This window comes from Panthera uncia, assembly GCF_023721935.1.
Source record: "Panthera uncia isolate 11264 chromosome C1 unlocalized genomic scaffold, Puncia_PCG_1.0 HiC_scaffold_4, whole genome shotgun sequence".
Lineage (NCBI taxonomy): Eukaryota > Metazoa > Chordata > Mammalia > Carnivora > Felidae > Panthera > Panthera uncia.
Window position 1 is genome coordinate 98,977,378 of NW_026057585.1, and position 12,694 is coordinate 98,990,071.

Genomic DNA, 12,694 nt, shown 5'->3' on the forward strand with positions numbered 1-12,694 from the left:
CAGCACTGACCTTCAGGAGCCGTCTCTGCCTCAAGTTTCCCAAGGCCTCGGAGGCAAAGGGTAGGGTGTGATTAGAAAGGCTCCCTCCCCCCAAAGCCAAGTTATTTCCACCCCCAGATATTTGTTTTCTCCCGGCCTCAGCTGGTCCCTTCCAGAACTTTCTTGCTTCTGGAGATGGAGCTCAGATTACAGGAGCAAGGTGTCAGCAAACCATTGTCGTCTCTCCCGAGGCTGAGGGACCCCCTCCCTCGGCCTGATGCCCCTCACGGGCTTTCCCACTGCAGAAAGTGAAGGAGGAAGCCTCATCCCCCCTCAAGAGCACCAAGCGCCAGCGGGAGAAGGTGGCCTCCGATACAGAGGAGGCCGACAGGACCAGCTCCAAGAAGACAAAAACCCAGGTGAGCTGTGCAGCCTAGCCACAGGGACTGTAGCTCAGGGACTGCTAACACCCCCCCAAGAAGCCCTGAGCCCAGGGTCTCCCTGGGGCATGGCAGGGCCCTGTCTCCTAGGGAGGGACCTAGAGTAGCCTCCGACGCCAGCCAGACCAAAGGAGGACCTGAGGTCCCCGGGGCCAGGCTCGCCGCCTCATCTGCACGAACCTTTGTTGTGCGCTCGGCACGAGGCAGAGAGAGCTCTTGCCCTCCAAGAGCTTCATCCCTCCCATCTCCGGTCCTAGGAAATCAGCCGGCCCAACTCGCCATCCGAAGGCGAGGGAGAGAGTTCTGACAGCCGCAGCGTCAACGATGAGGGCAGCAGTGACCCCAAAGACATCGACCAGGACAATCGCAGCACGTCCCCCAGCATCCCCAGCCCCCAGGACAACGAGAGCGACTCGGACTCTTCGGCCCAGCAGCAGATGCTACAGGCCCAGCCACCGGCCTTGCAGGCTCCCAGTGCGGCCACTCCGGCTCCCTCTGCCGCCCCCCCAGGGACCCCCCAGCTCCCCGCACCGGGACCCGTGCCCTCTGCCACTGCGGGCCCTCCCCAGGGCTCCCCCTCAGCCTCCCAGCCCCCCAGCCAGCCGCAGGCCCCAGCGGCTCCCGCTCCCCATGCGCACATCCAGCAGGCACCCGCCCTGCACCCACAGCGGCTGCCCTCACCCCATCCCCCGCTGCAGCCCCTGACCGCGCCGGCTGGCCAGCCCTCCGCCCCACCTCACGGCCAGCCCCCGCTGCATAGTCAGGGCCCGGGCGGCCCCCATAGCCTCCAGGCCGGGCCCCTGCTGCAGCACCCAGGCCCCCCTCAGCCCTTTGGTCTCCCTCCCCAGGCCCCTCAGGCATCAGCTCTCCCTCATGCCTCCCTGCAGCCCCCAGCCTCGCAGTCAGCACTGCAGCCCCAGCAGCCTCCTCGGGAGCAGCCCCTGCCGCCGGCCCCCTTGGCCATGCCCCACATCAAGCCCCCACCCACCACGCCCATCCCCCAGCTGCCGGCCCCACAAGCCCACAAGCACCCGCCTCACCTCTCAGGGCCCTCGCCCTTCTCCATGAATGCCAACCTCCCGCCCCCACCGGCACTGAAGCCCCTGAGCTCGCTGTCCACGCACCACCCTCCCTCGGCCCACCCGCCTCCCCTGCAGCTCATGCCGCAGAGCCAGCCCTTGCCCTCCTCCCCTGCCCAGCCCCCAGTGCTGACCCAGAGCCAGAGCCTGCCCCCTGCCGCTCACCCCCCAGCAGGCCTCCACCAGGTGCCTCCCCAGCCCCCATTTGCTCAGCACCCCTTTGTCCCTGGGGGCCCCCCTCCCATCACTCCCCCCGCCTGCTCTTCCACCTCCACCCCACCCGCGGGGCCTGGCCCCTCAGCCCCGCCACCCTGCTCTGCCGCCGTTTCTTCGGGAGGCGGCGTACCCGGGGGGACAGCCTGCCCGCTCCCCACCGTCCAGATCAAGGAAGAGGCTCTGGATGATGCCGAGGAGCCCGAAAGCCCCCCGCCCCCGCCTAGGAGCCCGTCCCCTGAGCCCACTGTGGTGGACACCCCCAGCCATGCCAGCCAGTCAGCCAGGTAGCGGCTTCCCCGGAGCGTGGGCACAACCAGGGCAGGGACAGGCTGGGCGGCTAGGGCAGGCGGAGGCCCCGGCAGGGCCCCATCGAGAGATGTGACCCTTCTTCAGGTTCTACAAACACCTGGACCGTGGGTACAACTCGTGTGCGCGGACGGACCTGTATTTCATGCCTCTGGCGGGATCCAAACTGGCCAAGAAGAGGGAGGAGGCCATCGAGAAGGCCAAACGGGAGGCTGAGCAGAAAGCACGCGAGGAACGAGAGCGCGAGAAGGAGAAGGAGAAGGAGCGCGAACGGGAGCGCGAGCGGGAGCGGGAGGCGGAGCGAGCGGCCGTAAGTTGGGGTCCACCAGGCTCGTGGCGTCCGTCTGCGGCCCCGCTCTGGGGCTCACCGTCTCAGCTACACTCTCGGATGCCCGCGGGCATTATCTTTTCTCTCAGATGCACAGCCCCGGCTGGGGCACAAGGGAAGCCGAAAGCGCAGAGCAGGCTGTCCCAGCAGGGTCCAGACCGCATGCTTGCGGCCCAAGCCTGTCCCCGGCCATGGTTGGGGCTGGCCCCTGGTGTTGGGGAGGAGGGACCAGGTTGGCTGGTCGGTACAGGCCGGCAGCTGGGCACCTGCCGCTCACACCCCCGCCCCCTTCCTTCAGCAGAAGGCGTCCAGCTCAGCCCACGAGGGCCGCCTCAGCGACCCCCAGCTCAGTGGTCCCGGCCACATGCGGCCATCCTTCGAGCCGCCACCAACCACCATTGCTGCGGTGCCTCCGTACATCGGGCCCGACACTCCCGCTCTTCGGACTCTGAGCGAGTACGCTCGGCCCCACGTCATGTCGCCCACCAACCGCAACCACCCCTTCTACATGCCCCTCAACCCTACCGACCCCCTGCTGGCCTACCACATGCCCGGCCTCTACAACGTGGACCCCACCATCCGCGAGCGGGAGCTCCGGGAGAGGGAGATCCGCGAGCGGGAGATCCGCGAGCGGGAGCTGCGGGAGAGGATGAAGCCGGGCTTCGAGGTGAAGCCCCCGGAGCTGGATCCCCTGCACCCAGCCACCAACCCCATGGAGCACTTCGCCCGGCACAGCGCCCTCACCATCCCCCCCACTGCGGGCCCCCACCCTTTTGCTTCTTTCCACCCGGGCCTGAACCCCCTGGAGCGGGAGAGACTGGCCCTGGCGGGCCCCCAGCTGCGGCCTGAGATGAGCTACCCTGATAGACTGGCGGCCGAGCGGATCCACGCCGAGCGCATGGCCTCGCTGACCAGCGACCCCCTGGCCCGCCTGCAGATGTTCAACGTGACTCCGCACCACCACCAGCACTCACACATCCACTCACACCTTCACCTCCACCAGCAGGACCCCCTCCATCAAGGTGGGTGCCCCCCGGGCCGGGCTGTGACAGGGTGCTGTGGGCTGAGCTCTGGTCGACAAGGTACGGACCAGACGGGCAGAGCCGCTGTCCGGAGGCAGAGGCGGTTCTTTCCCGAAGGAATCCTCAATTCCTGACAGACCTGAGGACGTTCAGCGTCTGTCTGGGAATCCTCAGCTTGCGGTCTCCTGGTTAAAGCTTCGTTTCTTGGTCCTGTGCCTCCGGTGCCAGGGATAGCGGGAAGCAGCCTGTGCTCACTGAGGCGGGTTCAGGGCGGGAGGTGGGGCCTTGGAGCCCAGGCGAGGCCAGGGGACACCAGGGAGGCTCGAAGGAATCTTCGAGTGAGGACTTAAAGAGAACATTCCTTCTGTTCCCCACTGAGGGGCGGGGCCCGGGCTTCTGCTGGCTCATCCCGTCGGGACCACCCGGCTCTCTCTGTCCGCCCTGGGAACGAGAGCTCCCCCGGGCCCGCCGACCGGCCGGCTGGGGTGAGGGGGGCTGTGCCGGCCCCGGGGCCCCGGGGCCTGCCGTGGGCTCCCGTGGCACAGCCCACGTGCGGGACTCCCAAGCGGGTAGACCTGCCTCCGGACTAGGGAGGAGGGTGACAGATGGAGCAGGACCGGAGGCGGGGAGGCCCGCACCTTCCTCCTACCTGTGCGCCCAGCCCCGAGGCAGGGAGCCCGGACTCCGTGCACGAGGATGGTTCTGGGGGAGCCGAGGAGCTGTCACGTCTGCCCCATAGTCCTGACGTCTGGAACCTCGTGGCCACCCGGCATGGGCTAAGCTCCGTGGCCGGTGGATGTGTCCTAATGCCGCGTGGGGACAGGCAGTCGTCCGTTCATACGGCATTCATCCGCTTGGCAGATACTTGACTGAGCGCCTGTGATGTGTCGGGCACAGTTGTCAGTGTTGACAGCAGCCCTACGCGCGTTACCTTCCCAGCCTAGAAGCGGTCAGTCAGCGTATCTTGGAGTGTGAAAAGCAGCGCGTGTTCTGGACGACAGCAGAGCAGGGACAGGGAACAGGGGAGCTGGGGGCAAGGTTGCTGTTAGAGAGGAAAGCTCGCCAAGACGGCAACTTTTGAGCAGGCTCGACGGTGGGCAGGGACGTCCGCAGGGACTGGGCGAGCAGGGGCACCTGGCCTGAGAGGAGAAGGCGGGGCTTAGTGAGTCTCACCCCGCCGGCTGCTGGGCAGAGGGCCAGGGAGGCAGCTCTGGGCAGCGTTGCCAGTCCGGCTGGCAGCCGGGCGAGAAACGCTGGCTGGACCCGAGCGGCCCTCGGGTTCCGGTGGACCTGACAGGTGCAGGGCAAGCCTGGGGTGTTGGGCTGGGTGGGCTCTGATGACATGGGGTCCTCGGCAAGACGGTGGCGGGGGTGGGGGGGGGAGACTGTGCCTCTAGCCATGCTCAGGAGTGAGCGGAAGGGCTGTGTGTGAATAGCCGGCTCTTTACCTCCCTGTTGCTTTCTGGAACTTTCCCGCGGGTGGGGGTGAGGGCAGCCACCGTGGGTCAGGACTTTTGGTGGCCCTGGTGGCCGGGAGCCGGCCGTGGTGAGGAGGAAGCCACCGGTAGTCACGGCCAAGGAGGGCAGACACGGAGAGAGCCCCGGCACCCCTCACCGCCCGCATCTGGACTTCTGCCCCTCTTTTAGGTTCAGCAGGCCCGGTGCACCCGCTGGTTGACCCCCTGACCGCTGGCCCTCACCTGGCTCGCTTTCCCTACCCCCCCGGCACCCTCCCCAACCCTCTGCTTGGACAGCCCCCCCATGAGCACGAGATGCTTCGTCATCCAGTTTTTGGTAAGAACGCACCTGGGGAAAGAGGGGTCCAGGTCCGGTGCGAGAGTTGGGTTGGTATCTGACGTCCCGTTCGTTCATTCCCTCATCCACCTCTTTAGCAAATACCCGAGGACGCTTCCCGAGAGCTGGTGGGGGGGGGGATGGGTAGAGACGCAGAAGAGCCAGGACGAGGGCAGTGCGACGTGAAGGAACAACAGGGGCGCTGAATTTACATTGAGGGGTCAGAGCGGACCTCTGTGAAGAAGAGCCTGAGCCACGAGGCCTGAGGACGAGGGAGCGTGTATTCCGTCCGTATTCCCCCAGCCTCCGCACCCCTGGGGTCAGGGGATCGCAGGGGCAGTAACCTGCTCCCCGGGTCCCTGCGGAGTGAGCAGCCCTCCTGCTCCCCGCCTCGGGAGGCCGTCTCCTGACCTGACCTCCTCGCCAGCCTCGTCCCGGCCGCTCCCTTGGCCCCTCTGTCTCAAAGGCCGTTCTGTGTCTGGCAGGTACCCCCTACCCCCGAGACCTGCCTGGGGCCATCCCACCCCCCATGTCTGCGGCCCACCAGCTGCAGGCCATGCACGCCCAGTCAGCAGAGCTGCAGAGACTGGCCATGGAGCAGCAGTGGCTGCACGGACACCCCCACATGCACGGTGGCCACCTACCAAGTCAGGAAGATTATTACAGGTGAGGCGGGGAGGGGCCGGGAGGGAGGGAGGGCCTCACTGTCTGAGCCCAGGCTCCCACCTGTCCCACCTGTGGCCACTGACCCAGCCTGGCGGTCACCCCTCCTGGCCGTGCCCACCGTGTGCTTCGCCCGTTTCCACAAAGGCCACGCTCCCCCGCCCCCCATGGCTCTGCGGGCCCCTGGCGGGGACTCCCAAGGAGCCATCTTGACGGGAGGGAGACGAGGGGAGGGTCGGCTGCACGGGAGGCCACTCTGGTCACCTGGACCCTCGAGCTGCATGCCTGGTGGCACCTGCCCAGGCCTGGTGCTGAATACTTTCTCCCTGTTTTCCCTTTCTAGTCGACTGAAGAAAGAAGGTGACAAGCAGTTATAAGTTATTTATTTGTTAACGCTGGCTGTGGAAACCCCAATTCTTGGGGGGGAGAAACAGGACTTTTTACATACAATACGAGCTACAGAAGCAAAAAGAATATCTTCTAAAGATTTCTTTATATATTTAAAAACCCCACAACTAAAAATGTTATCAGCATAATAGTGTTTGTTTGTAGAGAGAATACCTTGAGACTGGTTTGGGTCTCCCTGCATGACAGTCCCCCAGAAACTTAGTGAGTCCTGGACTGGACTGAACATTCAGAAAACTTTCCCTGCAATCTTGGGGTTTGGCTTTAGTTTTCTTTTCCTTCCTTGATTTCTTGGCAGGTGCTAGAATCCAGTTCACACCCTTCACTGTGTGTGCAGACACACTCAGCCACGTGTGTCCCAGAGCCCACGAGGTCTGCAGATAGGTGGCATAGGTGTTTGGAATCCAAGAGCTATAATTTTTAAAAAAACTTTTATTTTAATACATTGTAGGAAATCTTCATAATTTGAGAAAGTTCTGCAGCATGGCTTTTTACGTCTGTAAATAAATAATTTTAGAACGGCATTTTTTTTCTTCCACAAACTATTCTGATCTATTTTTTCCAGCCATGTCACTAATTGTGAATTCCTACCAGCTATTGACAGAATACAGAGTTGATTTTTTAATAAAAAGTTATATATAATTATCCCTTTAATTAAAGGGAACAGATGGGCGTTACTAATTACAAACGGGCAGGAGCTTGGGACGAGGTTTGGTCGCAGCAGTGGGCATCCAGGGGTTTGCAGGGACGATGTCACAAACCGTTTCTTTGTTTTGCTGCCTTGGTTTTCACTTCTGTCTGTTCCTAGCTTGTGCTTCGCCAGAGGTGCGGATATTTGTTAGATCGAACCTTTTTTATTTTGTACCAGGAGCGCTGGAGTTAAGTGTCCACCTTGTTCTGTCTCCACGGGATAGAAAGCACATGTTTCTATGTGTCTGATTGTAGATTTCCTTATACGTTTCTATGCACACACATTTGGCTCTTCTGGGTGAACTGCCTTCTTAAATACTCTGACAATTTCGGAAACATTCTAGAAAATTCAACAAGAAAACGATTCCCTACAAATAGCACACGCTTGCCAAAGGAATCTGTTAGAAACTTCCCCTGTTGTGTGTCATCACTAGGATCTCCCTGCACTGAGGCCAGGCCACCCCTGCTGCACGGCCTGAGGCCGCTTTTGCTTGAGGGAGGCCCGGAGTTGGCACGGTTATGGGTGGGGACGCCGTTTGAGTCCCACTCTTGCTCTCGTTCCTGGTCGGAATGGCTTCCTTCTGCCTGGGAGCTGCCCCTCTGAGGGCTCGGGCTGCTCTGCAGGGGGGCCGCCTCTCCTTCCTAGTTGTGGACGCGATGCACTTTCTCCAGAGCGGGGCCGGGCGTGGGGGGTGTCTGCGCCTGTTGATGAAGTGTTCTGTCAGGACGTGACCTTTCCCCGCTCCTCTCCCCTCAGACTGGGAGTCACATCCAAGAGCTGTGGGATGACAAGAGCACGTGTGGGTCGGTGGACGTGTGGGGCGTGTCTAGGGCTGGAGCCGAGTCGGGGGCAGGAAGAGAGGCTGGCGCTTTGACCCAGAAGCCAGCAGGTGTGAGCTCAGACCCAGGTTCCGGATTCAAGCCTGCATCAGGGCCGTTTCCAGTTTCTGTTAAAACTACGGTTGGTTTCCGTCGGGACAGATAGAGGATTGTTTTGTCTGTTGGGAATGTTTGTGGTTCTCTCCTTTGATTTTTCTCTCATTCCATTTCTGCCTTAACTTTAGCTCCTTAGAAGGGAGGCGAGCTCAGATGGACCCTGTGCCATCAGACTGGGGGCTGCACGGGCACGAGGCACTTGTTTCCTCTGGGGGGGCGGGCCGGCTCTCCTGCAGCCCCTGCCCCGCTGCCCCCACCTTCTCTGCCATCTTTGGTTTCCGTGCCTGCCATTCAGTTAAACCTTTACCGCCTCTCTGTGTCCTCCGTTTTTCCAAAGAAGAGACGGAGTGAAGTAGTCGGAAGTCTCGACTTGAAAACCGTCTGCAGGCGTTTCCTTGTTCGGTTTTGGTTCTTTCCCCATATCCCAGGGTGAAGCACTGAGATTCTTCCACTTAAAAACCTGCAACCCGAAACCCTCACCTGGTCAGCTGCACTTGGTTTAGGAGGCCCCAGACCTTCACAGTGTCTTTGAAGCCCGACCCCTTGGTTTCCTTTTGGATTTTCCTTCCTTTTGTTTGAAGTTTGGTTTTGCTTTTCTGTGTTTTGTACGTATCTTGTTGAATGTTGTCAAGATTGAGCTTTGTTTCACTGCAGGAGCAGAGTGTACATTCTGATTTGCTACGTTTATATATATCTTGAAGCTAAATGTATATATGAGTAGTTTGCCATGAGATAACACAGTGTAAACAGAGTAGACACCCAGAAATCGTGACTTCTGTGTTCTCTCCATTTTGAGTCTTTTGTAATTTTTTTGAAATATTTGTGGACATAAATAAAACCGAGCTACACTACAACAGCTGGGTGTTGACCGGTGGACTGTGTCTCATTCCTGGGAGCGGGCGGGGAGATTGGCAGTCGCCCTCCACCTAGGTCCCCCAGGGCGGGCAAGGGGCGGAGGGGAGCGCCCGGTTCCCCGCCGTTACTGGCACGCGGCTCGCCAGCCCTCCAGAGCAGCTTCCAGAAAGATTCCTGTCTGCCATGCCTGGTAGGAAGGGCAGGGTTTCTCTGGCTGAGTGCTGCCAGGGGCTTGCTCCAGCCTGACTGGCTGCAGTGAGCTCAGCCAAGCAGCAGAATGGGTCTGGGGGTGATGGCCCTGGGACCAGGAGCAGGCACCCTCCCAGGTGAAGGGGCGTGTAGCTCCTTCCCCTGCTCAGAGGAGAGGTCTGAGCCACCCACCAGCACGGTGGCCTCCTACTCCTGTCCCCTCTCCCCCTCTCCTGGAGGCCTGCCAGTGCCCTAGCCCACCCTCAGAGTTGCTCTCTGGGATCACCCCATCGCAGAGGGACGGACAGCAGATGGCCTGCAGGGTGTGGACGTGGCCGTGAGGAGGCAGCAGTCATCAGAATGGATTCGGGCCGTGCTTTCGGCGACCGGCAAGGGCATTTTCTTGAAGCTTCCAGACTGTCCCTGGAAATTTATACGCTCACCTCTCCATCTGGGATACGGGTTTCTAGATGTCCCGGGAGATGGAGTGAGAGCAACCCAGAGCACTTACTATTGATAAACTGCCCTCAAACCAGGCAGACAGACTCCCGTGGTGGGGAAGGCCTGGGGAACGGCACGTGTCAGAACTACTGACCTTGGACGAGAAAACTTTGCCAACCAGAGGGTCCCGGGTGGCCTGCACATCGGTGGCCCTAGAGACGCTTCTGTGTCCTCCCAACAGCAGGAGTCCCGCTCAGCAGCTTGGGTAGTTAGGGGGGACAAAGTTGAGGGGCCTGCAGAGGGGGCACAGGGGTGACTGTCGTTCCGGGTCAGGGACGAACAGGCAGGATGGGAGCGGCCAGGGGCGTAGAGGGAAGGGGGAAGCAGCTGGAACCCAGGTGCCTTCTTTGCTGGTCTTTTATCCACTGTACTTTATGAAAATAGTGTTTCGTAGACCTGAATTTATGAATACCAATTTCAAGTAGGTTGAATGATCAGACTTGCGTGTCTGTGAATGGATGTGTGGATTTATGCTGCAGAAAGGACCCTCATCAGAGCTGCACAGGTTGTAGTAGTTTCTCCGGTGTGGACAACTGTGGCCATTGTCCCCACCCTGCCACGCACCCTTTCCGAGGCAGAGGGCCTGCGGCAATGGATTCACGCGGAGAAAGGGTCTGCCGTCCGGCCACTGTGCCCCTGGCCAGGCCCTCATCACTAGCTACGCTCCTCAGATGAGCTGGCGCTGGGGCGCCCCTCTGCCCCTGGGCCCCTGTGAGTGGATCTTCAGCTTGGCCGGGGTGGCTCAGCAGCCCCTCCCATCCTGCTCCCAACCTGCTGCAAACTAAGGAAGTGATATTTTGCAGGGCTGGGCGCGTGGTCGCTGTATTGATAAATGTCTCTGGTGAGCGCAGGTGAACGGGGTGCCCCGCGTGGGCGCCACCTATGTAAATGGAGGTCGCTTGTCTGTAGGGTGAGGATGCACAACAGAGAGATGAGCAGTGACCTCCCACATACACATGGAGGTGACCCTCAAATACCAGGAACGCGGAGCTGAACGGTTGTGAGTGCAGACGGCCGATGGGTGAGGGTCAGGGCTGGAGTGCTGTGTGGAAGCTCAAGAGACGTTTGGGGACGCCCCTCGCCAGTCTCCGGAGACCACGCGGTGAGACCCTGAGCACCTGAGTGTGATCTGGCACCGACACAGACCAGCTATCATCACCCTTGGCCTCTCCTGGCCAACCCGGTCGGCTCCGAACTCAAGACCCGTGGAATCCGAGCAGGACCAGTTACACCCGACACGCGGGGTCAAGCTGACAGGCCCCGGGGCCAGTGGAGGTGTCTGTCCGGCCCTCGACCCCTGAGCAGATCCTTCCCGCTGGCCTGTGGAGACACCAAGGGGACGCTGGCCTCCCTGCCCCCCTCCCAGGGAAAATCAGACAGACGAGCTTGCTTGGGGGGAGGCGGGCCACAGCGTTGGCCGCGCAGTTGGATTCCTCAGGCTGCAGGAAAAAGCGAGCCTCTGGAGTCCTGGGGCTCCTGTGGAAGGCAGGGCCCGGCAGGAGTTGGGCCATCGCAGCTGCAGGTGCAATCGCGGCCGAAGCCCGTGGCTCAGGAGCGCATGCTTTACCGTGGGGCGCGTGAACCCTCACTGGCTTCTTTGTCCCGCGTTTTTGGTCCTTGGAGGTCTCGGTATCCGAGGTGTCCTTTCCCTGGGTCCTCACTGGGTTCCCAGCTGCCCTGGGGCGCTCTGGCAGCTTGAGTCCTGGGCCCCGGTGCTCTGACCCAAGGCAGCTGCTCCGGTAGCTGCGTTTGCCAGGAACAGCTTCCGAGTCGTAACTGTTTCCTTTTGGCATGTCGGGGACCCAGGCTGCGGAAGCTGTGCCTGTGTCCCCCCACCCCAACCCGGCTCCCCTTACCTTGGGCACCTCGTTACCGGACCAGGTCCCAGCGGGTGGAAGGCACTTGCTTTGCAAACCTTTGCTGACTGAATCACCAGGGCCCCCTTGCAGAGGGAGACTCCGTGGTGCACACTGTCCAAATGCGCTGTGGAGCGGTTGGTGGGGGTGAGGTGCCCTTGGGCCCCCTCCGAGGAGCTGGTCACTACTGTGGCACCTGAAGTGGCCCCCTTTCTCCCTCAAGCCGCTCTCAACCCCGCCTCCCCCTGACCAGCTGTGCCTGCTCTGGGACATCACAGCCCCTCCGGCTCTGGCCCTGGGATTCAGTTGGGGAGGGGGGATCCGCTGGTGGCCTCTGGGGAACCCCTAGGGTGTGGGCACTCAATGTAGTGAATTAATTAAAGATGAAACTTTAAGGCACGTCTTAGAAGACGCTTTCAACCTCATGAGGACAAGCTGTGTAAGGGCTGATGTCTTCTATGTGCCTGGCCACCACATGTCACTCCCAGGTCCCCTCTGCTCCCCTTCTTTGCACGGGCTCAGCTACACGGCAGGGCCACGGAATAGATTTGAAACTCGGTCCTTGCTACCACTCCCGGTCCTGACCGCCAGGTGGCGCTGTCTGTAAAGCCCTGACGCCGCTCATCTGCCGCTCGGGCTGCAGGGACCGGTCGAGGTCCCCGGCCCTGCGATGATGGGGAGAGATGTGTAGGAATGATGTCGAGTATTTTGGAAAAGAACAGACGTTTCCTGGAGTCCGGCAGCCAGGCTGGTGGGTCAGAGGTGAAGGGGCAGGATGTTCTGGGCAAAGGGTCACCGGAAGAGGTCACAGGAGCAGGGGCAAGATCTGGGGGCCAGGGGCCCCAGTTACGATGGGAGGACAGGAGCCGCTTCTCTTGTTCTCAGCCACAGTCCCCACGCTGGGTGTTCAGTAAACACTCGCTGAGTGGCGATCACCCCGTGGGACGTCCCCAGCAGTGACGATTTCTGGCACGGTGGCCTCAGTAGCCCCCTAAAGAGTCCCCCTGAGCTGTCGCTGCCCCCGAGGGTCCCGTGCCCCAAATGTGCCCCATCTCTGGACGTCTCCTCTCCTCCCGAGTCTTCCAGGAAGAGGGTCCTCTGCTGCCCTCCGACCTCACAGCCAGGACGGGGGCACGGCACGCACCTGCAGACCCCGTAAACACGACCGGGGGGGGGGGCAGGAAGGAGCGGAGCGCCTCACCGCACCGCGGGGCCTGGCAGTTGTCAGTTCTGGCACATTCCAGGGAAGCCACCTCCGTTCCCTCGAGACTTGTGGCCCGGTGTGATGGGTGGCGGGGCTGCTGCCTCACCCAGTCCCCGTATCCCAGACCAGGGTCTAGCAGCCTGGGAAGGCAGACACCAGACGGGGGAGGCTGTGGTTTCGTGACTGGCCCCTGGCCCCGCGGGCAGAGGCGGGTGTGTTCACTCCCAAGCA

At 61.4% G+C, this 12,694-nt stretch overlaps 1 protein-coding gene across 8 annotated transcripts in view; it reads left to right on the forward strand.

Moving 5' to 3' along the window:
- Positions 1–8,712, forward strand: part of RERE (arginine-glutamic acid dipeptide repeats) — a 426,890-nt gene extending 418,178 nt beyond the window's left edge. For 7 of the 8 annotated variants that reach the window (XM_049618826.1, XM_049618828.1, XM_049618825.1 and 4 more), the window contains 7 exons: positions 285–398; positions 677–1,998; positions 2,108–2,330; positions 2,647–3,370; positions 5,018–5,164; positions 5,650–5,830; positions 6,171–8,712. In XM_049618826.1, coding sequence (XP_049474783.1) covers positions 285–398; positions 677–1,998; positions 2,108–2,330; positions 2,647–3,370; positions 5,018–5,164; positions 5,650–5,830; positions 6,171–6,204 — 2,745 coding nt within the window. In that variant the 3' untranslated portion in view covers positions 6,205–8,712. The remainder of the gene's footprint in view (positions 1–284; positions 399–676; positions 1,999–2,107; positions 2,331–2,646; positions 3,371–5,017; positions 5,165–5,649; positions 5,831–6,170) is intronic. The other variant, XM_049618829.1, reaches the window with a different exon arrangement.
- The last annotated feature ends 3,982 nt before the right edge of the window (positions 8,713–12,694 follow it).